Genomic DNA, 27,400 nt, shown 5'->3' with positions numbered 1-27,400 from the left:
ATTTTTACCACCTTGTAATATTATATCTAGCTGCATTTTTTTTTTTTTTGACAAATGTTATCAATTATTATTAATGACTAAAAAATCAGTTACATCACTCACTCATTACATCATTCAAAATAGAAAATGACTCCATGGCCACACCTCTTTTAGCCAAATCATCCGCAAGACTATTCGATTCTCTATAGACGTGATGGAATGATAAAGATAACTCTCCTTCTAGTTTCACCAACTGAACCCAAATCGAATGCAACAGTCAAAGAACTTGTTGATCTTTGTTGCACCACCTAATCACATCATATCCTTCTAGTTGCGTATGATGTGCTCCAATAGGATCATATCGGGCACTTGCATTCTCAAGAATGACCTACTTACAAAGATTCTTTGAAATTTTGGATTTTATTTTATAATCTACTTTGGTAAAAATAATACAAATTTTGAGCAACTAAACACCTAAATCTGACAGTCTAAAAAATTGCTCACATCATTGAAATTTTGGATCATAAAAGTATTCCCATTGGGGAGCAAATGTATTTTTTTTTTTCCTCTAAAGGAGACAATCTTATAAGTAGATATTTCTCTAGGCTGTAGGCTCTAAACAATCAAATTTAGGCGCATTTCAAAACTTCACTAGATAAGATGGTTTCGATGCTAAAAAATCTTTAAATCGATCATCTCAACCTCAAGATATATATACATAAGAAAAAATGGATTTCTTGTCTCAAAAATAGTACATCATGTAATGCATCTTTTGAACAGTTAATTTTCAAGATTTCTAAGTATTCATAGATCTTCTCGATCTACATTCTTTTGTCAATATTTAAATTTTATAATTAGATATAACAATAAATTTTCAAACGGTCACAAAGATTTCTAGTACTAAAACAACTCCTTTTGACAGTATTTGACTTATACAAACTACATCATTTTATGAATAACTTGTGCCCAATGTAGAATTTCTCATTCCTAAGTGGGTGGAAGGAAATACATGATCCTAAGTGGCTTGGGAATAGATCAGTATAGACCCGGATTCGGCCGGGTGGAGGACCATTCTACCCAAACCCGGACCCAATAGGAACTGACCCATACTTAATTAAGGGATTCAAGTCGGGTTGGGTAGGCCCATCCAGATTGCCATCCACCATTGCATGAAAGCTAAGAGATTTGATTTTTAAAATTTAATTTATTAGTTATATTGATTTCTTTTTAGCTTGAAATGAGTTTTTTTTAAGTTTTAGGGTAATTAAGTCACGTGATGTTATTAATTTGTGTACTACCTGGCCCAAATGCTGGAACATGACTGGGTTCATAGTGAGGTCTATGCTTCTAAACCTAGACCTGATCCGTCATGTCCAGAAGTAAGACCCAAACCTAGAACCATGCAGGGTGGACCCACCGGCTCAACGGATCTAGTGTGCCTACCCGACCCTATTCCAGGCCCTTGCCATCCATTATTGACATCGGCAATCCGGGCAATTTTAAAGCAGTGTAAGATACTTTACAATGCCCATTAGATGCAAACTTTTTCCAATGAAATTTCTTATAAACAAAGTTATATTATACCACTATAGTGAAAGACATTTATGTCCTATTTTAATTTTGGCTATGGGAATTCCTAGGTACTGAAATCTTAAAAACTCTAGGATCAAATCCTAGAAAACATCTTAGCTTATTCATCATATACCCCCTCAAACGATAGTATCAATGAGCCCTATGATGAAGTCTTTTACTCCATTCTCACCAAAAGGATAGACCCTTTGTACCAACGAGCTTACCCATTCTTTTCTTTTTTTCTTTTTTTTCCTATACCCCCTCAAGTTTGTTAAATTAGGAAACTTATCACAACAAATACCTAGCCCCAAGAAACCTTGGAGCCGACCCTTTAGAGTCTAAATATAATAATCGCTCCAAAGCTCATTCAAATTGTGCTAAATTTGATTCTAAATTGTAGAAAACCTCATATTTTTTCAAAATATTTAAAGAATCACTCATGTTTTCAAAGTTATGGCCAAAACAATAGTTGTCAATAACAGTTTTGAGAGAGGTCTTCGACACGACACATATTACTTCAAGGATCAAGGAGTGGACCAACCTACGATCCACCTAAGTCTGACCCAAGCCCCAACTTCGGGTGCCGGTCCTATAGGCCCCAGTTCCAGTATACTAGCATTTTATACTTTCATTTTTGTCATTTCTTTTGATTTAATCTTACATGTTTTGGAATGCATCCTATCATTTCTTTTCTTTTTTTTTATAAAAATTCCACTATTTTATTCAACTAAAAAGAGATTACAGAGTCAGAGACAATAGTCTCAGAAAGGAGGGAACCCCTTTTAGCAAGGGAATCAGCCAATACATTCGCTTCCCTATAGGCATGTATAAAAGAAAAGGAGAAGGGACGAAAAAGGTCTAAAATTTGAGGAAGCAACGATTTGAACTCCCAATGCAAGTTCTACTCCCCCTTACACCATTTGATGACGTTCAATGAATAATTAGCAGTACGCACCGATAAAGGACCAGCACACGACAATATAATAGTCCCTTGCCAATCTCTGAGAACACCACCAAATCCCGTAGGACCCGGGTTTTCTAAAGAGCTGCCATCAAAGTTTAACTTAAAAACCCCAACAATCGGAGCCACCCACCTACCTTTCGGTTTGCACTTCAGAAAGTCCAACTAGAATACAACTTTAAATTACTCCTAACATCCACCTCCGATATATCTTGACCAAATTTAGTAATCGAAAGATATAGCTAAATGGCAAGTAGAATCTTCCCCAAAACAATCTCAAATGGTAAACTTATCCCATCAAACACTTGTCTATTTCTCTCTTTCCATATTTTCCATAAATTACACCTCTAATGATTTGCCAAATGAGAGCACCAGTCCGAGGCAAATCAATCGTCAAATTATGCAAAATACCTTCAACACTCCCAAGCAAAGCAAAGAACCTTCTCCAAATGCGAAAGGTAAAAGAACAGTGCAGAAAAAGATGATATCCAGATTCCCCATGCTCCTTACACATCAGACATATATTTGGCAATATTTTTCCCCTCTTGATAAGATTGTCAACTGTCATCACCTTATTTTGAACAGCCGGCCATATAAAGCCTTGCAACTTTAGAGGTAAGGACCACCTCCAAATGATGGCCAGGTCAGGTCTTGACTACCGCCACCGATCATGGAAAAGTAGCTAGTACATTGACTTCACCGAAAATTCTCCATCCTTATCAATCTCCCACACAACCTCATCTATAGCATTTAGAGAGATATAAACATCATTCAATAATCTTAACAGGCTGAAAAGCTCATAAAAGAGTGCATCAGAGATCTTATTATAAGGGAGCTCAATATTCCACAAAACTTGGCCACCCCGATGCTCATAACAATCAGAAACTCACTCTCTGGAAAATATTAAGAAAAGCCAATGTTAATAGAATATCCCCAACCTATTTATGATGCCAAAAAGAAATATTATTGCCAGTACCAATCGACCTCCAAATGTCTCTGTGTCACAAAGCTTTATAGTTCTGAATCGACCTCCAAGTTGGAGACATACCCTTGTCCCCCCTTTTGGTACCCACCCACATTCCAAACTTATCTACTCCATACTTCGACACAATAACCTAATACCAAAGGTGATATTTGCAAGTTAAACTTCTCCACCACCATTACAAAGCAATGCTTGGTTCACAGTAACGATTTTCCTAATCTCAAGACCACCCTCCCTTCTGGGTGTACAAACTCTATTCCATCGAAGAAGATGGACTTTTCTCGTTTCCGTAGAGGATTCCCGCATAAAGTTCATCATCATCATTTCGATCTTATTTGCTACCGAATAAGGGATTTGTAGGATTGACATATGGTAAATAGGTACGTTAGACAAACATGCCTTAATTAGAGTAATCATACCTCCAAATGAGAGATATTTAAACCTCTATAAATCTAGTTTTACTTTAACACGTTGAAGAATTTTGTCCCAAGTAGCAAATGAAAGGCGGCCATCCGAGATAGGCATACCCAGATACATGATTGGGAACTTCTCTACCTCACAGTATAAAACCCATGCCAATGAATTTCTCACTTGATCATTGCAATTCAAGCCAACAACTGTTGTTTTCCCAAAGTTAACCTTGAGACCTAAAGCAACTTTGCATTATTTAAAGAAAGTTGCAATATTGCTAACCTGAGCAATCTGAGCTTCACAGAATAGCAATGTGTCATCAGCATATTGCGAGTGGGAAATACAAGGTCTTCCATTAAGCAGCTGAAACGCCGAAAAATGACCATTCCTTGTGACATTAGACAACAGTAAACTAAAACATTTAGCATACAAAGTGAAAAGGAAAGGAGAGAGAGGGTCACCTTGGTGAAGACCCCAAGTAGCCTTGAAAACTAAACCTTCGCTACTATTTTGTATAAGCTTGTCAACAGACTAATGGGTCTAATGTCTCCCAGTTGGGCAATACTTGACTTTTAGGGATAAAGGAAATGAAGGTGGAATTCACTCCCTTAAACAGATGCTCTCTCCTAAGAAAACCTCTGGTCATTTCTAGGAGCTCGTCACTTACCAAATTCCAGAACTTTTGGAAAAAGATTAAAGGAAACCCATCAGGACCAGGGGCCTTGTCACCCAAGAGGGCAAAAACCACTTTTTTTTTTAACTCTTCCAAGGAGACATCCTTATCCAATATAGGAATCAAATTGGAGGGGAGGACTTTAAATTTCACCCTACTTAGCCTGGGCAGAACCTGGACTTTTGAAGAGAACGCCTTCTGAAAATGGTTGATGATAGCTTGTGACATGTCTTCCCTTCCATCATAATCAACTCCCTAAGTAGTGAGACCAAACACATCATTCTGGCGCCTTTGAGCGTTAGCTATGGAGTGAAAGAATTTGGTGTTCAAGTCACCGTCCTTCAACCACTTAACCCTGGATCTTTGTCTCCAATACACATCTTCCACCCTTCTAAGCTCCTGAAGTTCATTCACTTTGAAGTTTGGCATAGCCATCTCCTCAAAGCAAACCCTCGACTGTTGCATATGTTCATCTGTCTTCTATATGCATTTCAATGCCTCGTCAATTTTCTTTTTGATAGAGGAACACTTAACTCTTTTCCAATCCAATAGCTTATGTTTGATGCTCAATAGCTTTTTATGAATTTGGAAGTCTAAAGAGCCAAAGGAGGTTGAATTCTCCCAGTTATTTCTGATTCATCCTATCATTTCTCTCTAACATTTTTAGAATGCTTTAGTTTTCTTAGGTTTTAGTGGACCCTAGCTGGCGGTTCAAGGAAAGGAGGCTGCCAATCCATCCGAATGGCTTTTTCCACGTACCACATGGATCCTTTCTTCTTTATTGTTAGTTGATGCATCGACTATTTGTTTGGCGAGAGCGTCTTGATTCGATAAGAATAGGGGTGGCAATGGACCTGGACCTGGACCCAGACCCGACTTGGAACCCAAGGGGCAAACCCAATCCGGGTCTGGGTATGGGTCCAAAAATTAGACCCGGCGAGTCGGGTCTAGGTCCAAATCTTGGACCTAAACGCTATTCGAGTCTTGGTCCAGTTGGGTTCAAGTTTGCTAATATTTTTCGGGTCCCAATATATGAAATATTTTTAATTATAGTTAAATATTTTAATTTTTAGGTCGGGTCCGATCAGTTCCAAGTATGGGTCCCACACTATTTTTTCGAATCCGATTCTGGCAGCACTCGAACCTGAGCAGATAAAAAGTGTTTTAACCCTCCAAGAGTGGGCTATTTAGTCCAGTCTTGAAGAGAGATTACAAATAGCAAATATTCTTTCTTTAGACCTAGCAAAAGGATCCTTCTTAGTCGACCATCACTAATGAGCTCTTGGGCCTAATTTGAAAATTCCCGAATGTATATATTGTTTTCTTTAAAAAATAACTCTAAATTCTACATTTTTCCTTGAGAGACTAAAGCTAATTCATTCTTCAAATGTTGTAACCAAGTGGGTAATATCGTGGTAAAATAAATTATCATGATAAGTAAGGGCATCCCATTATTAAAACCGTAAAAATCTCTCCCGCTAGTATTGTGTACATAATATGAAAGAAAAATTAGCAATTTGAATGATATAGAGAAATATTTTATATACTTAAAAAAAAATATAATAGAGCAAAATAGCAGATCAGGATTCGTGTACTCCGAGCCCAATTAGTTGAAAAAAGAATGAAAAAGAGATCTAGAAATTTCATTGCCTGGTGCAAAAATGCTCCTCATATGCCTTGGGCCTGAACTTCCTCCATGGATATTATTGTTTCCACCCTTGTTAGAAGAGAGATCATTTTCCAACATATCTTCAGAGAAAGAAACCATGAAACCGACCACCTAGCTAAAGAAATGGCATCATTGTGATTTGTGTTCTTTCTTTCTTTCTTTCTTTTTCTTTTTCTTTCTCTTCTCTCTTTTTTTTTTCCCGTTCCCCTCCACTCTCTTTCTTTCTTTTTCTTTTACCTTGTATGGTTCCTTCATTATCTTAATGAAATCTCTTATCATTCAAAAAAAGAAAAAAAAAAAAAAGAGATGTAGAAATTTCAATAAATGAACGGGCAGCAATTTGTAAGGATTTAACAATGGATATGTAAATTACATCTATGAAGATGGATGATGCGTTTTGATATTAAAATATTAACTTACATGAGGTTGTCGACTTTCATTTGTAAACTTTGTAACAAATCTAGGTTTTTTTTATCATGATATGAATTCGTGTCTTTTAATATCAAAAAATTTATTTCATGAATGTAATATAGTTAATTTAATATACTAAATTATCAATATTTTATTTAATAATTTTTTATTAAAATGACAAACGCGATAATATCTGGATAAAACCCCCACCTATACTATCCTGATAATGATAATTGAAACTGAAATTAGCAAGCCTCTTTTTTCTTTCTATTATGTTGTCCACTCATTAGGAATGAGCTCAAGGCTACGTTGTCAGGACGGCGAAGTGCCACAATGTGACGTCGTGAATTTCATTCCCACTACGGATAGAAAATCCTTTCCTTTTTAAATTATCAAAAAAAAAAAAGGATAGTATCTACCCACCGATAGTATCTTAATAATGATAATTAAAATTGAAATTGAAATTGAAATTGGCAAGCCCCTTTTTGTTTCCATTATATTGTCCACCTTTCCTTTGATTAAGGTTGGCAACAAGCCTGGCCGCCCTTAGCCCTAGTCCACATATGGCCTACCCATGCTCGAACTAGACCTGCGGGACAAAAAGGCTCTAGTCCAAGCCCAACCCTATCCCTCTCAAGGCCTGATCAGGTCAAACTGGGAGCCCAACCCTACCCCTCCGGCCATAGTTGTCGGGCCGTGGCCCTACCTTGGGGCCACATTTCATGGCCCAGACCCTAGTTTTTTAGGGCTTGGCTGGTTGGGTTAGCCTAGGCCACTAGGCACATTGCGACCCTTTGTTGCTATTCTTTTCCCAACATTTTTTTTATATTGTGCATATAATGCATTTCTCTTATTATTCTTCATAGGATAAGATTTCTATGCTTCCGCTATAACATAAAACTTATATACTTGCCCTTATCTAACCCTCCATTCTAAATGGAGGGCTAAGATTGCCCCAATCACAATGTCATGTCTTTACACTATTTTATTTTTAATTTTTTGTTATAAACTATATGAACATCAAATTTTGTACGTCCAATCCTCTATTAAACTCGCACTAGCAAAAAATATTAAAAAAAAATTTATAATAAAACAAAATGATCAAAATACGCCTGAAAGTTTCAAGGGGTATTTTGGTTATTATAATCAAAACATTATTTTTAATATTTTTTATCGGTGAACCCCCAATGAGAAGATGGCACATACCAAATTTCATATTCATACAGTTTGTATAAAAAACTAAAAACAAAATACTTTGAAACATCGGATCTAAGATCAAACGGTGAGTGGCTATTTTGATCAAAATTGGATAGCTGAATGGTAGGGGGAATCATAGATCGTCTATGTTGTAGGAGGACGTAGGAGAAGTATAGAAACCTTTTCCTTCTTCATAATCATAGGTATATTAATTATTTAGTATTAATTTCCAAGGATCATATATTGGCCCTAGATGGGCTCCACATAACAAACACTATTGGCCACGTGTCATGACCCTCAGCTCAAAGATACTAAATTGCCGCCCCATGGGCTGAGTGGGTGGGCCCCGAATCAACTCTCTCTCTCTCTCTCTCTCTCACCTAACTCTGTTATGTTCCTCCTTGTTTGGTAGGTGCTCTTTCCACTAAGGACTTACACACTCCCACGTGCAAGATCCAAAGGGCTCATTTTATTTTTGGAGGATGCGGCTTTTAGAAGCCACATCTTTTCGTGAACTTAGCATATCTCGTGTTTGATTACATGGAGTGCTATACTATTTTTGGAATCCACCGCTTTCAGTAGCTCCCAAAATAGCATTGATTTGTGGAAATATCGGCTTCCATGCTCTCTAATGAAAGCGGCCACTTCCTTTCTTTTAGAACCTCATCTTCTAAAAATCAAATGCGCCCTTATAGATTCTTTTTGAAAGCTTCTAGCTCCTCCATTGCGGGTTCCAGTGCTCCTTTTAGCGGCGGGGATGGATGACTCAGAAGATGATAGATCAACAGCTTCTCCCCACGATCCGTCATCGTTCAGTCAGCCAATTGAGAATATCTTTCTTGAATGGTATAGACCTGGAAAGAGGAATCCATAACATCTCAATGCCGTGCACGTGTGAACCATATGCACATTTTGCCTAGTTTTAGAATGAGATAGAGTTTATTCTCTCTTATTTTTCTAAAATAATTGAGTCTTTATCATCCACACGCACCCACACTAAAGAAATGAGGTTCACTGCTAGTATACCCCACCTAAAGGATACTTGGTTTAGAGAGAGAAAGAGAGGGATCATCATGCATAAAAAAAAAAAAAGTGGAGTTATTCAAAAATAAAACTAAAGGGAAGCATGGGATAGCCCACTTTTTCTTGCTTTCCAACTCTTCTCATTGCTGTATCTCCAAGTAGAGAGAAAGATAAAGAGTTCTTTTCCAAGGGAATTCTACCAACCACATATGGATTCCACTTAGGAGGGAGAATTTCTTTCCTTTTTGCGGATTGCCCAAGTCCGATCGGGATTGAGAAGTAGGCAATTTCCTATTGGAAATCTGCAGAATCGCCAAATTTTTTTTATTTTTTCTAATTTTTTATTTTTGGCAGAGTCAAGTGCAGTAGGGTTCGTCCGATTGGGCCTGCATGAATAAGAATCGGGCCTAGCTGATTCGGGAACCGATTCCGATTTTTTAAACACAGATACTATGAGAGCCTGTTGTTGTTGGTGTTGAAGTATGTATGTCCCTCTAAGAGTGGAATAAATTAATGAAATTTTGTCCATGACATCAATGCAAATCTTCAAAAGGAATAGAACATAGGAGAGAGAGTGAGAGAGAAGAAAGAAATGTTGAATTTAGCGAGAGAAAAAGAAATGCTTGATACAGTGTAATCGTAAGATAGATTATTTTAAGTCATCCACATGTGGGGGATTTGTACCCTAAATGCATTTGAATAATCCATGAGTGGTGCATTAACTAAGCCTGGGTTGGGTGCTTAAAGTTTACATATCGCTTTTCCTAAATGGACAATGTTCCAAGTCAAATGGTGTACATGATAGGAGAAAAAATGAGATTTTCCTTGTGGGGCTACTAATCTTTACAGCAAACCCACCTCAAATAAGATGGGAAGTCAAACCCCACTAAGCACTTATGTTGTGGCCCTCCTGTGAGAGAGAGAGAGAGAGAGAGCTCTTGATTCAAAAGCCACCTTAAAGCTTTTGAGAGAACAGACGCCCAATGTTATTGTGGTGGGGCGGGAGAGAGAAATATATATTAAAAGGGTAAAAGCAATAGTTTAGTGGTATGATTAAGGTCCAAAAGGCACACAAAAAATTGCACCCTTGAGTTGACAATCAGTCTCCAGTGAAGGTCAAGATCTTATCCCACTAATGAGAAAAGAAGCAATAACCAAGGATATGCAAATCCAAATGGCCCATCCAATACAAATTCCATAAGTCAAATGTTCTAGAGATAACATAGACACCCACACTCTCTCTCTCTCTCTCTTATTCCTTGAAATGCAATTAATGTATTATCACCAAACCGACCCAACCTCTAACAAACATAAGACTCCTTTTATGAAGCCATAATCATGTAGGCAAGCACTTACCGACAAGCCAATATGTCTCTTGGAGCCATATTGTCTGTATATGTAGATGTTTCATTTTGAGTAGTATACTCTAGAATCCATAATAAGTTTGTGATCCTTTTTCTTTTCTTTTTTTGAAAAAGGTTTACGTAAAGTGTCAAACTTTATACTATAAAAGTAACATTGCACCTCAAAGCTATCAGAAAAAGTTGTTTCGGTATTGGAAAACCTTTCAATTGATCATCTTGACCTCTATATACATATATATGAAAGAAAAAATAGATTTCAGGTCTTAATAATAAGGGTTTGTCTACAAAGAGACCATTTATCATTTGTACATGGAGATCACAATCAATGCCTTAAATTTCAAAATGGGTGGTTATAAAAGTGTCATTAAATACATACAAAGTTCCAAAAAACAATTCTCAGACTTCGTGACTCACCTTAAGCCATCCAATTTGACATCTAATGAATGGGAATGATTGTGACCTCCATGTGCAAAAGATTCTTGAACTTGACTCACGCCAAGCTCGTACAAGGTGCCTAAGCTTTTCCGATACCTTTCCCATATATAGCCACTTGAAGGAAGTAGAGAGAAACACTTGTAGAGAGAGAATTACCAAGTGTAGCCCCTCAACGGCTACTTATACCTCTCATCATGTGGATCTTTATTTTCCTTTCTAAATTTCTTTGTTCCCTTTTAAAACATTTTTAAGTGGGGTAAGAAAAAAAAAATTAAACTGTAAATATTTTAGAAACGCATTTTTCTTTTCCTTCTTATTCAAGAAAGAGTTCGCCAACAAAGCAAAAAGTATGTGCCGCAGCGTAATGCTCACGATCGTTTTAATGGATTCTACGAGGAAGAGTCTTGCTCAAGGCTTCTAGATCTACCATTCCCCCACCACTAACAAATTTCTTCATAGGCAATCCTAATGAATATTTCAAAGTCTTATTGTTTTAGCTTATGAAAGAGAATAGCACCATTACAATTTAACTCAAATTCTTGTGACATCTTATAGATTGCTAAATTCACCCAAAATGTCGAGATATAGGGACAACGTCTCTGCGTTTGTGACAGCCCCAATGCCTTTCGGGCACACTCCACAAACTAGGTAAAAAGAAAAATGATATTGGAATTGCGATCACCACCTTTGAAAAAAGCCAAAGGACCTATTATTATGCTTGTGCAAACTAATAAACTTGCATATACATGAGGTGTATAAGAAACAAGTAGGAATTGTGTTGTTCACTCAAAACTACAGATCAACTTTAAATGTAAAGACTGTAATTCTATACCCGCAGCAAAGAGTTCCAATTTTCTTTTTCAAGAATTACAATTTATGATATATAATAAAACATGAAAATTGTAAATAAATTCAAGCATGAATATGAAAATTTATACGAGGGAGTGAGAAAGAAAGTAATTTTCTTACATAAACATAAGATGTTAAAGAAAAAAAATACTACTTCCGTGTAGCTCCAAATAAACAATATGAGCAACTCTTGAAGCTTTGGCTACAAACAAAGTAAGCACACATCTATGAAGATTTCTTTCTGCTCATAAAATTCTAGCAGAGAGAGTCTTAACATGGTCTCCAAAAGGTCGGTAAAATTTAGGAGTGTTAGAATGGTACAGTTAAAATTTGGGGTTAAAGGTAAACACATGTAGAAAGTGGACCACGCCCCCCGAGTCTACTAAAGGCTGGCTGCCCGACTCATCAAGGGCATTAGTCGTAATCACGCATCCTTTTATCGGAGACTGGGGCAGGCACAATTTAAACTCACCATGGATGCCATTCCAAATTGCGCAGTGGGCATTGTTATGGAAACAAAGAGCCCCAACTCAAATTCTCGCTTAAATGCACCTTGGGCATTGAAATCTCCATAATAGTTCTAAAATCAATTTCCAACACCCATTATAAAATTTGACGTTAAAAAAAATCCCAGATCTTGCATATCCGTAGATACTATTGTTTTGGACAAATTAGACGATTTAGACACCTTACAATATACAATATTTTTTAGGCGTGAAGTGCTGCTTTTATTTTCACTACTAGTACATACTAATAGTCAAAGCCAAGATGACCGATTTGAAGGTTTTCAAACTGCCATAACTGTCATTGTTTGTGGGGCTGCTGATTTGTCCCTAATATATATATATATATACCGAGGGCGAGTGAGAGAGACCAACATCTTTGGTATAATTAACGAATTAGAGTTTAAATCTGAGTGAGGGAGAGCGCATTCATACTGAGATCCTGCACATGCATCATTGATGATTAAATGGAGAGGGACTGCAGGGCTTCACAAATTATAGAAATAGGAGAGAGAGAGTCACGTACAAAAGAACAGCAAACTCATTTTTACAAGAACAATTATGTTAATCTGTTCAATGTATTACAATCAACCAAAAAAGAAAAAACGAACATGTCTTTGACGTTCCATGTCCTGAAAACCTACAAATGAAAAGTAAGACCCTGATCTAGACCAAATCTGTCCTAAATAACAATCTGAAACTTGCCTAAAATTCCATACTAGGACACAAGCACACTCAAACCCTAAAAGCTCTCTAAAATACTTACAAATACATATGATTAATAAAAATAACCTCTGTTAGGACCCAAACAAATCTCTCGTTGCGTGGCCTCTGCAGCTGAACAAATTGGAAACCATGGAAAGCCACCTCTGTACACAAGCGTACATCCAATTTCCACACATTTTTTTCATCGATGAAAGAGCCTGAATACCAGAATCAGAAGAGCCAGCGTAGTAAAAGAATCTAACCATTCCAAACAATAGCGGGCTTTCTCCTTCCTTAAGCGCACCCTTCTCCAATTTTCTTTGATTTCCTCTCCGCTTTTCTCCCTCTTTTCTTCCTTTTTTCTAGTTTCTTTTTCTTTTTTTCTTTCTTCTTTTATTTTTTTTTTCTGGGGGCACAACTTGCAGGAGAAATTTCCATGAGTTCAGAAAAGTTAGCGTTGGACTTACATGGTTTCCCAAGAAGGGGACAAGCAGGAGAAAAGCTCAAGCAGTTGATGTAAGGCTTAATCTGCAAAAAGAAGCAATTTCGACAGCATAAAAATAAACATGGAACAAAGATTTATTCATAGATGCGATGGCGTTTTAGGGACTTGCCTTATCACAGGTTTCTGCACAGAGGCCTTCGAATTCACTCCACTCCGAGCCTTGAGAACCCTTCCCAAAGCCACATCCGGCTTCATAATCAAACATGATAATAATTTAACATGCAATCACATCCAAAGCTCAAGTTTAGAAATCAACTATTTTCCCCTTCCAGATAATACAATCTATCAGCACTTTCTACCCTCATCAAGTTTTCAACTTATCAGACATTAAGTAATCGCACCCATCATCACCAAGATCATGAAACAGGAAAATAAGTGTTCTCAGTGCAAATACACTACCCATTGAGCGAAGTTTGTCACACTCTCCAACTAGCATACTCCACAATAAGTTTGTCAATCTCTCCAAACGAGTTATGCAGTAACCAGTCAAATACAAAGGACAAGATAGAAAAAAAGCAGCAAGGGCAAAATACCAGCAAGGAATATGTACTAGCTTGTAATACAAATCTACTTACTGACATGAAGCCATAGAAAGTCATTACCTGGGTTCATATTGCATATGTTTTAAATTTGAACTTGAAAAATGAAAAAAAAAAAAAAATTGAAAAAATAAAACATATAAAAAAAATGCAGTTCTTTAGCTCCATCAAATCTAGGAGGAATATTCAAAAAGGACATTAAATTACCCTTAGATCGAGCGCACACACAGTTTCTAAAAAATTGGGTAACAAGTATTCACCGTCTACTGCAAATCAATTTCTTGTGGAGCTAATGGGATAGTATACAGTAAGACCGATTACCATCTAGCCCTTATATGTCCAATTGGATGGCTTAGGGTGCGTCACTAGGTTAGAGAAAAAAAATTTGAGCTTTACGTCTAGTCAATGACACACTTACACCCACCCAAAACAAGATCTAATGGACGAGTGATTGTGACCTCGTATTAAAAGTAAATAGTCACTTGGTATACTTATCCGGGGTTAATTGCATTAACTCAACAAGAAAAACCGAAAAATTACCCCCTAGCAACGGGGCATTTTGATTGCTCTGATGCCATGTGTAAACTCCATTAGGACACATGAGTACAACAAACGTCGGAATTACTAATGTGGGTGCAACCAATGTGCCAGCCAATCAAACTTACTCCACCATAAGGGAGTAATTTTATGTTTTTGCCTGTGCAAAAAACTATGGAGTGGCCAACACCAAACCCGAAGCTTTAGTGAGACTAGAAAAGGGGGTGAGACATGTAGCATGCATCACCCTTTTTGGTTCAACATTCAGCATACATAAATGTATCCATGTATGGGAAATGACGATGTGCTCCCCCGAAATACAACACCGGGGCTCCACGCCTCAAAACCACTCTAGAGGTGTGTGGAAACCAACCACCAAATCAATCTTGTCCAAATAAGATTTGATTTGGAGCATCCACAAAGCACCAAGTTCAACATCCATTGAGCCAGTGGTAGAACTGGAGCCCCAAATCAATTACTTTTGTTGACCATTCAGGAGTGGAAGAGAATGATTTGGGTTTAGGTCCCCACACACCTCAAAAGTAAGACTTGAGATGGCGGTTATGCTCCCATAGGCACACAACGACGGTTGAGCTCCAATAGCACACACCATTCCCTTATTTAGGCTCTATCAAAAATATGGTCACAAAACAAGTAAAAGAGAAAATAAAGGTTAAAATGCATACTTCTAACTCTTCTATGAGGCCACTCTGAAACGCGGCAGCTCCCGTCAAATTCTCCACCATTGCCTCTTCCAAGCCAGGATCATTGCTGTCTGTCTCTGAAGCCCCACCGCTCTCCAAACCCACAACCGCCACCGCATCCACTTCATCAATGGTAACTCCCGTGGGTCCCACAGCCGCCATGTCGGACCCCACCTCCTCCGTCAAACTCCCTTGAGATGTCACACTCGACTTCATGCTGCTCTCCTCGGGTGAACAAGAAAGGAGAGGCTTAGATGGGGTGCTTCGACTAATTGAAGCCCTCTTCTCGAGCCTTGAAGAATCACTTGAACAAGTTTCAGGGCTAGTAGATGCCCCCTTCTCTAGCCTAGAAGGGTTAAGAGAAGCATCTAACTTCCTCTTTAGCTTGTGCTCGACCACGGCTGCCCCGGATTCATCATCTTTACCTTGAGGGCTCCTTTCAGGTGTGGTGTTTAGAGGCCTCGAGGGCCGGACCCGCTTGTACCCTTCAGGGAAAACATAGGATGGTATCTGTTTTCTTCTGACATGAGACACGCGGATGTCCATACCTACAAGTTCAATTAGTTTTGTGGAATTATGGATACTGGACAACAATTTGAGATGGCAATTTCTAGTTGTTCCTTTCGAACATTTGAAAGTTTTGCTATTCAGAAAAAATTTCATAGTACATCTTTTTGGTAACTAAGAAAAAGGATGCTATTGTAATCTATTCCATTATATATCTTCTTTTTAAAATTTGAATATTTCTTTTCTGTTGTAAGTCAAATTATTAAAACATAATTTAAGAACATTTTAGAATGGTAAGAGGTCAGACGCAAACTAAAAGGTTAAGTGGGCAAGTCCTGCCGTAAGTTAACAATTTTTTCAAGTTTTTCTTTTTAGGAAAGTGTGGAACATTTGAAAGTTTTTGTTATTCAGAAAAATCTCAAAGGAGGTATTTCTGGTAATTAAGAAAAAGGATGCTATTGTAATCTATTCCATTATATATCTTCTTGTTTAAATTTGAATATTTCTTCTGTTGCAAGTCAAATTAATAAAACATAATTTCGGTACATTTTGAATGGTAAGAGGTTTGACGCAGACTAAAACGTTAAGTGGGAAAGTCCTTTCAGAAGTTAATGTTTTAGTTTTTCTTTTAGGTAAAGTGTACAACTACAGTGTTTACCTTTTCTAGTTCACAATCTTGTCAAGTTTTTCTTTTTGGAGAAGTATACAACTAGACTGTCTACAATTGGTACAAAAAGGTTATAATCACCCATAGAACTATTACAGTTAGGTGTGAAATTGGGAGGCTTGGAACTGCCCGAGCCGTCTAGGAACTGGTGCCATACCAGTCCGAGGCTCCAGGCCTCACACCCACGCTTTGTACCGGATCCCACATGTTCTTAGCAATTTGAAAACCGGTGAATGGGCTCAGGACCAGTGGGTTACCAGTTCTTCCAACCAATTCGATTTTTAACACACTAATTGAAAAACTGAAAACAGAAGAGGACACGATTAGCATGCAGCCAAAGCCCACACATGTAGAAATGCAGGCCTGGAAATAAATTATTTTTAAATATAATTTGATCCTAATTTTTAAAGAATATACAATCTTTAACATGGAGATCATGAATATAAATAAATAAATATATTTTGAAAACTAGTAATAATAATTATATTAAGAAAACATTTCGACCATTAGTTACAATTGTTTTTAGATGGACCACCTATTTGCATCCATCTTTAAGATGGACGCTTTATACCTCTGGACCGCATATTGTACAAATGCGGTCCAGCCCGCATGAAACAATTGTTCAACAGAAAATGGCAATGTCAATAAAAATGTATCGTCCAACTTTCCAAATCTCTGCACATCACTAAAACATAATTTCAGTACATTATTGGCACGTATAACTAGTGGCAAAAGTGAAAAAACAGAAAGAACCGAAGGACTCGCCAAAAGTTGGACCCCAATTTCGAAGCCACCTACCCCTGGACTCAAATGAATTTTCTGAAAAGCAAAATCCATACCTCGTCTCCGGAACATGTACATGTTGACAGACTGACGAAACTCGTCGACCGTGGCTCTTATGTCAAACTGCTGGCCTTCCTGAACATGCACCCCTTGCTTCCGCTGCAGACCCATGAAGAAGGCACAGTGTGCACACTGTTTGGACTTGTCCACATACTCATTAGGGTATGGATGGCACTGCAGCTTCCCCAATGTGTCACGTTCTATCTGAGAACATAAGCTTGCACGAGCGTGTTAGTTGCAATTACTTATTTTCCTTCTTTTTTGTTTTTTTTGGTGATTTTCCCCTATTGATCGGTTGAAACAAATTTGAAGGGACGAAAGATCATTTATTCCCCTACAATAACAAGCTTCTCAGAATATATGAGACAATAATGCATAATACAAGCAACGTAACAACTTTTTAATAAAAAAACAGTAAATAATGGCAAGAAAAAAAAGGTTATCTCTACATAAAAGATTGTTAGTAAGCAGAATTTATGTGGACCATTGTCTGGTTTTATCAAAAGAAAAAAAAATTCTATTTTAAAACGAGTTGGTACCACATCAAAAAATCCCTCGAATAATATGCAAAGAAAAACTTTATCATTTCAACATGCGACAAAATAAGGACACATTCCTTACATTTAGTTAAAGCCAACCACAAACAAATGCTGCTCATAAACCATGTCTAGATTATGTATCATTGCAGCTTATGTTTTACTCAAAAAAAACTGTATGCTACAGTAAACATCACACATGGGAGCAAAAGATAATGTTCCCAGCAGTTTATGAAATCATCCACCCAAAATGAAATCACCCAATGCGTGGCAGCCGAATGAACATGCCAAAAATAGTTTGTGTGCATGTTTGTGCTTATAAACAATCAGAGGAAATGCACCTTAAGAGTCAGCTGTCTCAGACGGGATTCTACCCAGCCCTTCCAAGCTCGCAAATCATCAGCATCTGCTGCATCAATGTCAACTTGTAAAAAGTTCTTATATGTCTCAAAAAAGAGGTAGGGCTCGAATAAAGCACTCCAGTGAGCTTTGTTCAATTCAATCTCCTGCAGATTAAGAATAGTTGACAAATAGGCCATCAATGGAGAAAATTGTTAAGTAGAAAGAGTAAAAAATACCAAACTAAAAAATCATTAAAGCAAGGAAAAATAAATGAAAACCTCGCATATCTTTTTCCCTTTTTCAAACTGGTCCATCATAACTCTCAGTGTGCTAGTGGAAACATTGTAGCTGGAATTCATGCATGGATATGCAGGTGTTATTATGGGCATGTGATGTGTTCGGTCGCGAGGATTTTTACGAGGATCCCAAACAGGAAATCCTAGTTCATCTTCTTCGATTTCACACAACATTACAGGATTTGGCCAGCGCCACTGCGTGTAAACTCTAAAGAAACGGGGCACTAGCATAGAAGGTACAGCATTTGGAAAAAGCTGGCACACACGTGCAACCAAGAGAGCCCAATTTACTCCACCAAGAAATCCAGTAACCTAAACAAATCAGAGTATCAGCCAACAAGAAGAACAAAGCAGGAAAAGATGGGAAAAAACGCAAGCCCAGGAAACTGGTACAAACAAGACAAGAAGCATATGCTTTTATATACTGGTAACAGATCAAGAAAAGGTCAATATACAAATGCAGACAAAATTGAAGAAGTGAGGACTCTGTGAAACTTACGTTAGAATAAACACCACGTCTCCTTGCCCAAAACTTCAAGCACCTAAGTGTCGTGCGGAAGTGCTATAAATCACAAATTTAGGAAACAATAAGAAAACACCACATGCAAACAAGAAATATCACCGTAATGCCTGTAGAAGGAATGGCCTCAAGGCACAGTTGGTCAGGGTGACGAGTGCCATAACATGATACCTTGAGTTCTATCCCTAGCGCAGGTGGGGGACCCTTTCCCTTATCTAGCTGCACCACGACCACACCCCCCCCCCCCCCCCCCCCCTCCAAACAAAAAGAGAGAGAGAGAGAGAACAAGTGCCTCCAAACAAGAGGAATAAGGGTGAGGGTGGTGGCAGTGGTCGTGGTGGTGGGGGGCAGGAAAATGCATAAATTATTCACAGTTCTACTCATTCTCAACGAATCACCTCAACATTGGGGACAAGGTGAAGTATTTGATCAGCAACCCTGCAGCCATTAAGACTTCGAACAGTGGGTTCATCAACATTGTATAACACCGATCCATGTGAAATATCCACATCCTGCACCATGATTGTGCAAGGAATAAAAGGCTGGCATATTAAAAGATACACAGCTTGTTGAACATAAAAGCAAAGGGAAAGAAGGCACTCAGCTGCAAGGCAGAACTCGTATGCAATATTAGAAATAAGAGCTAGAAAGGCAAACAGAACAAAAACACGAAATATTACACACTTCTCTTCCCTCCCCAACATCAAACCCCCCATCAACAGTCGGCCTAGCCAATATTTTTCCTTTTTGGGAATGCTCTCAATGTGAAGAACACCATCCAATACAACATTCTTGAAAACATCTTAATGGAAGCCACCCTGATAAAAGAAACTGAAGGCAGAGAAAGATCTTTTCAAGGCCTGTGGGTTTAGGGTGGCTCCTTTAATAAATATATAGATGGATAGAAACTTCACTAAGGCCACTTGAGAGAGACAACTAACAGCAGGATTTCATGGAGTCTGAGAAGGAAGGACTTTCACTAGGTTTTTTTACCTTTGACCAGGTCATTGAGACAAATGTTTGTAACTCTCTAAACCAGTGCATGAAACATGTTGGAATGGAACCCCAGAAAACCTGAAACAAAAAACTCTGGATTGCAGTCCCTACCCACCATGAAGATATTTGCACGAGTTACATGCTTATCAAACATAAGATCCCACTAAGTATCCTATCATTCACATTCTGACTAAAAGAAATAGGCCACTCCTACACCTAGAAAAACTACAACAATAATACTCTGCAGGCAAGGCTGAAAATGTCTTTCCCCACCTTGTTCCAATGATCGGTATTGCAACCATATCTTAAGATAGAATTGCCTCTTCTCATATGGGCAGTTTATAGAAAGAAAGCAGTATCATGCCCAACCTTTAAGCCACCTAGATCAAGACTTTTAGAGCCAGACCATTTCGCTTGTTTAAGGGCCAGCCAGTATCCAAACTTGACCTAGTTTCTTCCAGGAGTGTGACCCTCGAAAAGGTCTACCAACATTACTTCTCCCTCTTGCATCAAGCTTGTAAATCTTGAAAGGTGCTACAAATTTTCCACTGAATAGCATGTAGATAAAGAGTGTGGCAATCAGAAAATATTGGGGGTGAACTGGTGATCGTGCACCCAATCTTCTATTTGAAGAACCTATTCACTTTGGAGCATCCCACAAGTCACAAAGGACCAAACCAAGAGCCCTAACCCAGTTGAGCTCATCCCAGGAGCCAGAACAACTCGATCGATACAGAGGAACGCCTACAGAAATGGTCTTATTTTTCTTGTGTACCTGGATCAGTTTCAAAAGCCTAATGATGAAGTCCACTAAGCATCCATTCAAGGAAGTCTCCATTACAAGTAGAATAAAATGCTGAGTTGCTTTGTTTAGGAGATTGTAGGACAAAGTCACAGCTAACATGATCTTTAAGGGATTCAAGTAGATGACTCAAGCTCAAATGTAGATAAATTCATAGACTTGCATACTCAAGAGCCTTTAAAGGATGAAACATGTGTATTCAAAAGCTTAGGATAGATTTGATGAAAGCCATCACATGTCTTGACTTTTGAAGTGTGATTATTTATGACATTGTATTACTTTAGATCAAAGCGCCGAATGGTCCCATGAAAAACAGTATAGAGGCTAGTAATTTACTGATCTTATGGAGGACAGTTAAGGAAACATCTAAAGATGTAGATATCATGTTACCATTATCTTCTTTTGCCAGGCATGGGCTGAACCTTCACCTAATCGGACAATAGTTTCAGCTCAAAACTACAATTGTAGACTCACACCCATCACAGTAGTGATTAGCTTGAAGACTAGATATAACAAGCATCAAAAGCACTATCATAAAACGAAATTAGATTATTGATTAAATGTCTTATAATTGAATCGAACAGTTTTTTACATAATGATAACACTTCAGTAAATGCAGTCCATCATTTGAAAACCTTTTAGTCAATCAAAGCAAACTTACCTCCCGAAACTTCTCAAAGTTACATGCAATTTGACCTTGCAATAAAGCACCAGATATACGCAATTGAAAACCTTCTAGCCGACCCCAAAATAGTTGGGAAAAGGCTCTGATGATGATACCATTGTTGCACAAATAAAGCACCAAATAATACTCAAATTAAGACCAAGAACACCGAAGCACACAAAAAAAAAAGGGCAAAGAAATAAAACTAACACCCTGGCATATTCCTGAAGCAACACTATTTGCTAAAAAATCTAACATTCTAGAACAAACCATAGACATAAAAACAGCGGTAGAAACTCATTCTCACACCCATAAGGCATCCATCCCATCCCAAAGACAGAAATCAAGAAAGAAATCAATCATACATGACAGACGGACCATAATACTACAAAACTACTGTCTTCAACTTCAACTCACTTCTGGAACAACCAAGAGCGATATGCTGGCGTAGAGTAGATCAATTGATATCCCATTGAACTTAAATTTCATTACTGGGACATGCGCATCAGGAACTGGCTGCAGTTCACTCACTTCCTCCATGCTAGCGAGTATATCATGCAAAATAATAAAGAAATCTTCCTGCAGGGGGGGAAAGCCGAAATAAGGATTCTACATTTCAATAAAATTCAACAATATCTTTCTAAGGCCTCAAAAAGAATATGCACCATTTCAACTCAAGCAGACAAAATAAGAAGTCTACAACTCAAACTTTCAACTCCTCCTAGCAAGGAGTCCACCAAGAAAATAATCTGGCCATCACAAGTTTAAATAAGTGAATACAAGATTCCAACAAAATCTCACCTCCCGATTCACGTAAGACGGGCCAACACAAAGGGTATCAATATCTGCCCCAGGACAATGAACCTGATATCCACAGTTGCAGATGTTAAAACATCAGGATAGCCCAAAAAATGTTTGCTACTACTTTTGTCCACTATAAGCTCAATATGCTTACATCGATCGACAAAACATACAAGATACTTTATTTTCAAGGGCCACAATCTTTATTATTTTATTTTTATTTTTTTTGAACATTTACTGTTAGTAGTGGTTTAGCAATTTTTTAAACTGTTAGCAGCTTTCGTTTGACCTTAAAGGTACCTGTTAGTAGTGGGTTAGCAATTCTTTATTATTTTTATTTTTATTTTTATACTGACAGGAAGACATCTCCATTCGTTTGACCTTAAAGGTACCTGCACAGGTGGTTTGGGGACCTGGCCACCTAGGTGGGCGCCCACCCACATCCCCCATCCGGGGCAATATATATATATGTATATATAGATATAGATACAAACACACGTACATGCATACCAATATATACATATATAGAGAGAGAGGAGAGTGGGTGCGAGGCCTCGCATCAAAAACCTAGGTGCTCTTATTTTTTCAATGTATGTAAAGTGAGAGAGAGAAAAAGCATATGCATCCGTGTGTGTAAAAAATTGGCCCAAGTATTTCTCTGTTTCAGCTTCATATATGTGGAGAGAGCAAATATGAGTCCAAGGGGAACCAGGGGAGTTGTTGGTGGTTTTTTGTGTGTGTGTGTGTGTGTGTGTGTGTGTTGGGGGGATGGGGGGGCAGAGAGGCCAGGGCTTTAAAAAAAAAAGTGTGGGCAGTGGGAACTCGCCTTTACTGCCTTTTACCATAGACGGCATATAAGAAGGGCAGTCTAATAGAGTCTCTCGATACCAAGTTATCCATCTGGTGTTGCAAGCAAAACACCTTGTTAGATATATTATGACATCAAAAGTTTAAAATATTCCTTAACTTGGGACCAATTCCCAGGGTGGAAAAATCAATTTAGATCTTAAAACCCCAAAATGATGTCCATAAAATGTAGTCCAGTTAGAGCCCTTTAAGGTCAAACGAATTCAAATAATCAGGCGCTTTCATCGCTGGATCAAATATACAATTTAGTATCATGGAACTACCAAATGGTCTTCCTATCTAGAATTGGCATTATCAAGGATTTGAGTACCACTGAAGAAGAACCCTAAGGGAATATAGAGTGGGCTACACATCTCAACCTAGTTTTTGGGAGCCGTGACCAAAATCTTCTGAACAGTCCAATCAACTAGATGGCTCTATTCACATCCTCGACAACACAAATCAGTTGGGTTTTGTGTGGCCTTCAACACCTTAATTTCTATATATGATCTAAATGAGGGCGAGGACTTCAAACTTTCCCTTAACCTGCCCCAAGCCCAGGTAATGGAGGTAGGTTGCACTATGTGGGCAGCTAGCATACAACTTTACCACATCTTATTGTGAATCCTGAACCTATGGCCAACCCCAAATAATTGGAATAAGGCTTAGATGATGATGATGATGATGTGCGGTGTGTGTGTGTGTCATCATAGCACATGGCAAAGAGGATATAAGTCCTAAACAAGAAGTTTTAGTCTCATCATGGCATGTCACCTAGACATGAGTTTAGAGTGCACCACATACATAGCAATTGGGCAGTCATATTGTTAGTCCTTAGGTGTGGCACCTTCAAACTCAAACATTCCATGCATAGAAATTCACTGTACTAAGTAAAGGATGATACCATGCCTAGCAATTCGTTATACTGAGTAAAGGCTGAGCTTTGATTCAATAATCATGACCCTCCACCACTTGAAGACAATCATTAATATTTTGGATCAGACTTGCTTTATGTAGTTAAGTTTGGGAATGGACCTTGATCCAAACACCAGTGAGTTTAACATCCCATGCTAGCATTAATCTTCAACCAAAGTCTATTTTTAACAAGTCATTGTACTTCAAATTGATTAGAGAATATATTTCTCGAATCAATTGTATTATGGGGCAATTATATTAAGCATAATTTACATAAGGACCTTGCATGACATTTTTAATGATATCCTACAATTTTTTAGTAAATTTACAATTGAGCCCCACATGATTTCTAAATAGACGCACACCAGCTTGTGCTGTCCAAGGTACATGGTATGCCCCCGTTTATATCAAGGGGCCCCACCCAAAGGGCAGCCAACTTTAAGGGATAGGGAAGGAAAGTTGCAACATGGAATACAGACCTTCTGTTCAAGAGGGGTGTACGCCCAAAAACTTTCCCTATTTTGTCATGTTCTAAAACCCCCAGTCTGTGGAGCACGAGTAAAACTCTATATTTGATAGCTCCAACCTCTTCACCGTAACCTTACCACTTTCTCTCTTTAGCCATCTTCTTCCTCCTCATAACCACATCATCACCTTCATCACTATCGCCAATAGAGGAAGAACCATTTACATTCATTAAGATATATATATCACACCCAAACCCGAATTTCTCTCACTCTACAGCCTTCCCCTCGCCTGCCCCACTTTCCCTCTTTAGCCATCTTCGTCCTCCTATAACCACATCATCACCTTCATCACTATCACCAATAGAGGAAGAACCATTTACAGTCGTTAAGGTATATACATCACACGCAAACCCTAATTTCTCTCTCTCTACAGCCTTCCTCTCTCTAACCCAATCTGTCGACCTTCACTCTGAAACCCTATAATCAAAGGAAATCATCCTCAAATGGCCTTATCTTTAGCAGAAAAAAAAAAGCCACCTCACCTCAATCCTTTTAAACTCTGATATGAAGAACGAAATTCAGTATACATGCATTTTGAGACTTATGTGGCCAATATTTGTAAATCGTCAACAGGGTGACAAATTTTTGGTCATGCACGAAAGAAACTATTGTCAGGGCACACTCTCTTAACATTTCAACGAAACTCGGTGCAACTTGGTGGCTATGTTTTTCTTTTTTATCTACATTATTTTTCAAAAGAAAAAAAAAAAACTACCTACATTATTTTTCAAAAAAAAATAATACTAATAATAATGACGTACCTGACCATATTATAGAGGAAATACTAGAGCACATCTATCAATCCAATATAATCACATATTTGCATCACACAAATTTATATTAACACACAATCATCAACTTGAGTACTTGACCAAAAAAAGTCCAACCAAAATAGGGTGGTCATTACATCTCTCATGACACAATATAGCTATGTAGAGAACAACCAGCAGAACTGCTAACTTAATTACAGAAAGGACATCATTTCAGATAGTTGTATGAAAAAATAACCCAACCCTTACCCCTAAACGATATGAGCCAAAAGTGAATATTACGGCATTAGCATCCTCCACCATCTGATCAGTATAGCCTCTCTGACGTGTTAGCTGTTTGACCCAACCTTTGCAAATCTGCATAAAAATAACAAAAGGCAAATCAATGGAAACATTGTGAGGTTCTTGGTAGTAACCCAGAGATATAGGAAAGAAGCACCACAGTCACATGAGAAAGAGCTCTAAAAACAGAAAAGAAGACAAAAAACCATTCCCTTAACATGGCCCCATCAATATTCCCCAGATAAAAACATGAATCACAACAGTGCATATGCACTGTAAGATGCAGATGCCCCACCCTTCAATCAACTTTATTAGCGTTTGTTTTAAAGAACAATTGACCTGACAAGAATGGCAGCAAAATCTAAACAAAACTACATGATCTTTAAATGTAATTCAAAATATCATTGCCCCTAACACCACCTCCCCAACCCCTTAAATGAAAAAAAAAAAAAAAAAGGATTCTTTCATCACCATGAATGATAACTATAACTGATATTGGTTCCTCCCCAAAGAAATACCAGGATAATAAATCAACAAAACAAAATTAAAACTATGCAATACCTGGTCAATTTGAGCAAGAACTTCAACTCTCTTCGCTGCCTCCTCCTGGCTCTCATATAGGCCCACCTCAATGAGATACTTTACAAAAATAACACAAAAAAATATTAATGAAAACATGAAACAATATTAAAACATAAAACTTAAAAACAAAAGTACTAAATAAGAGAGAAATTCACATCAAGAACGCTCGGAATCAGAGGGCAAATGCGAAGCAATCAAACCAAAGAAAAAAATAAGAAGACGCATGTCCAAAACAACAAATTTAAAAGAGAAAATAATTAACAATCTTTAGATTGATACCTTTTCAAGTTCCAAGGTCCTCTGACGATCAGCTTCGGTTGGTCCAGCAACGGAGATTGCCTCCAACTGCTTCGACTCCACCATTTTGAATACCAGAGACCTTCACGTTTGTCCCCCTCTCAAAGCGAATGAGAAACAAGAAAAAAAAAAAAAACCAAGAACGAACAAAAAACCAGGGAAAACCCCCAAATCTCGCTTCTTGCACAAGAAGATCCACTCAGATCCCCCACGAACGAGCCTCACGGGCCATCACGATCCCTCCCTTCCATTGACCATACCAGACGAGATCCACGCCGTCCAAACCAAGAAACTGTAAATCCGCCACACAAGAAAAACCAGCCCTGCAATTCGCAGAATTCCAAGCCCTAAAACCACCTGTTCGCTATCCTCAGAGGTCCAAACCCTAGAACCAATAGATATAGCAAGAATCAAATCCAAACCCTCAAAAGTTAACAGGAAAGAAGAAAACGCGAAACTCCAAGGCCAAGAAGGACCAGAAAACAATAAGAGGTTTAGCGACTGGATGCCCTGACCCCCCAAAACCACCTAAAGGGAGAAAAGGTCCAAACCCTAAAACCACCGAAGAGAGGAAGCGGTTTTCAGAGAGAGAGAGAGAGAGGTAAAAGACAAAGGAAAGAAAAAGATATGAGAAAAGTCGTTTCCAATGTCGGAAAATTGAATAATCTATATCTATATATAGGAAAAATCTACGTCGATATTTATCTCGTTTTTCGTTTTAAACTTGGGTTTTATCCATCTGTTTTTTTTTTTTACATTAATCTTCTTTTATTATTTTGACACATGGCCTTTTTACTTCATTTATCTTTTTTATTTTTTAATAAATCTTTCTTTCTTTTTATCTTCTCTTTGGTTAATTCTAAATTTTTAAAAAAAGGCTCTATCCCCTTTTTGTATCATCGATAAAGAAAGAGAGAGAAGAGATGAGTTCATAGTTGTGCTCTTTGGAATTTTCCAAAGAAAATGCATGAGAATAGAGTTTCTTAAGTGCAATTCATATGACAAAAATGGCATCGTTTATAGAGTTCTTATATGATGCTCGTTTACTATAGGAGGAGTTACATGCATTATCAATAATCAAAAGTTACATACATATCCTTGATCTCAAAGAGAGGGTGGTGCTTATGTTTAATGTGTGTGTATATATATACATACAGAGAGAGAGAGATGTGCTTATGTTTGTTGGAT

At 38.0% G+C, this 27,400-nt stretch overlaps 1 protein-coding gene across 5 annotated transcripts; it reads right to left on the bottom strand.

Annotated features, from left to right (window-relative positions):
- Positions 1 to 12,573: 12,573 nt before the first annotated feature.
- Positions 12,574 to 26,308, bottom strand: LOC18443481 (nuclear poly(A) polymerase 4). Of its 5 annotated transcripts, none has more exons than XR_016055735.1 (13): positions 26,195 to 26,308; positions 25,895 to 25,972; positions 25,301 to 25,408; positions 21,994 to 22,056; positions 21,610 to 21,771; positions 19,129 to 19,242; positions 18,710 to 18,772; positions 18,193 to 18,522; positions 17,914 to 18,078; positions 17,033 to 17,370; positions 15,002 to 15,567; positions 13,349 to 13,428; positions 12,574 to 13,262 (listed from the first exon to the last, which is right to left on the bottom strand). XR_016055735.1 is itself a non-coding variant. In XM_011628467.3 (13 exons), the coding sequence occupies exons 1-13, from the start codon at positions 26,276 to 26,278 to the stop codon at positions 13,238 to 13,240; spliced, it is 2,046 nt and encodes a 681-aa protein (XP_011626769.1). In that variant the 5' UTR covers positions 26,279 to 26,308; the 3' UTR covers positions 12,574 to 13,237. The 5 variants fall into 5 exon arrangements, 4 of the variants coding, with proteins under 4 accessions (XP_011626769.1, XP_088723190.1, XP_006853732.1 ...); XM_011628467.3 differs by having other exon boundaries at positions 17,033 to 17,240; XM_088867064.1 differs by lacking the exon at positions 21,994 to 22,056 and having other exon boundaries at positions 17,033 to 17,240.
- Between the last annotated feature and the right edge of the window lie 1,092 nt (positions 26,309 to 27,400).

This window comes from Amborella trichopoda, chromosome 5 (genome assembly GCF_054954075.1).
Source record: "Amborella trichopoda isolate Santa Cruz 75 chromosome 5, AtrichopodaSantaCruz75HAP2 v2.0, whole genome shotgun sequence".
In the NCBI taxonomy this organism is placed as follows: Eukaryota; Viridiplantae; Streptophyta; class Magnoliopsida; order Amborellales; family Amborellaceae; genus Amborella; species Amborella trichopoda.
The sequence above is the reverse complement of the archived record's forward strand: the minus strand, read 5'-3'. Positions and strand labels throughout refer to the sequence as shown.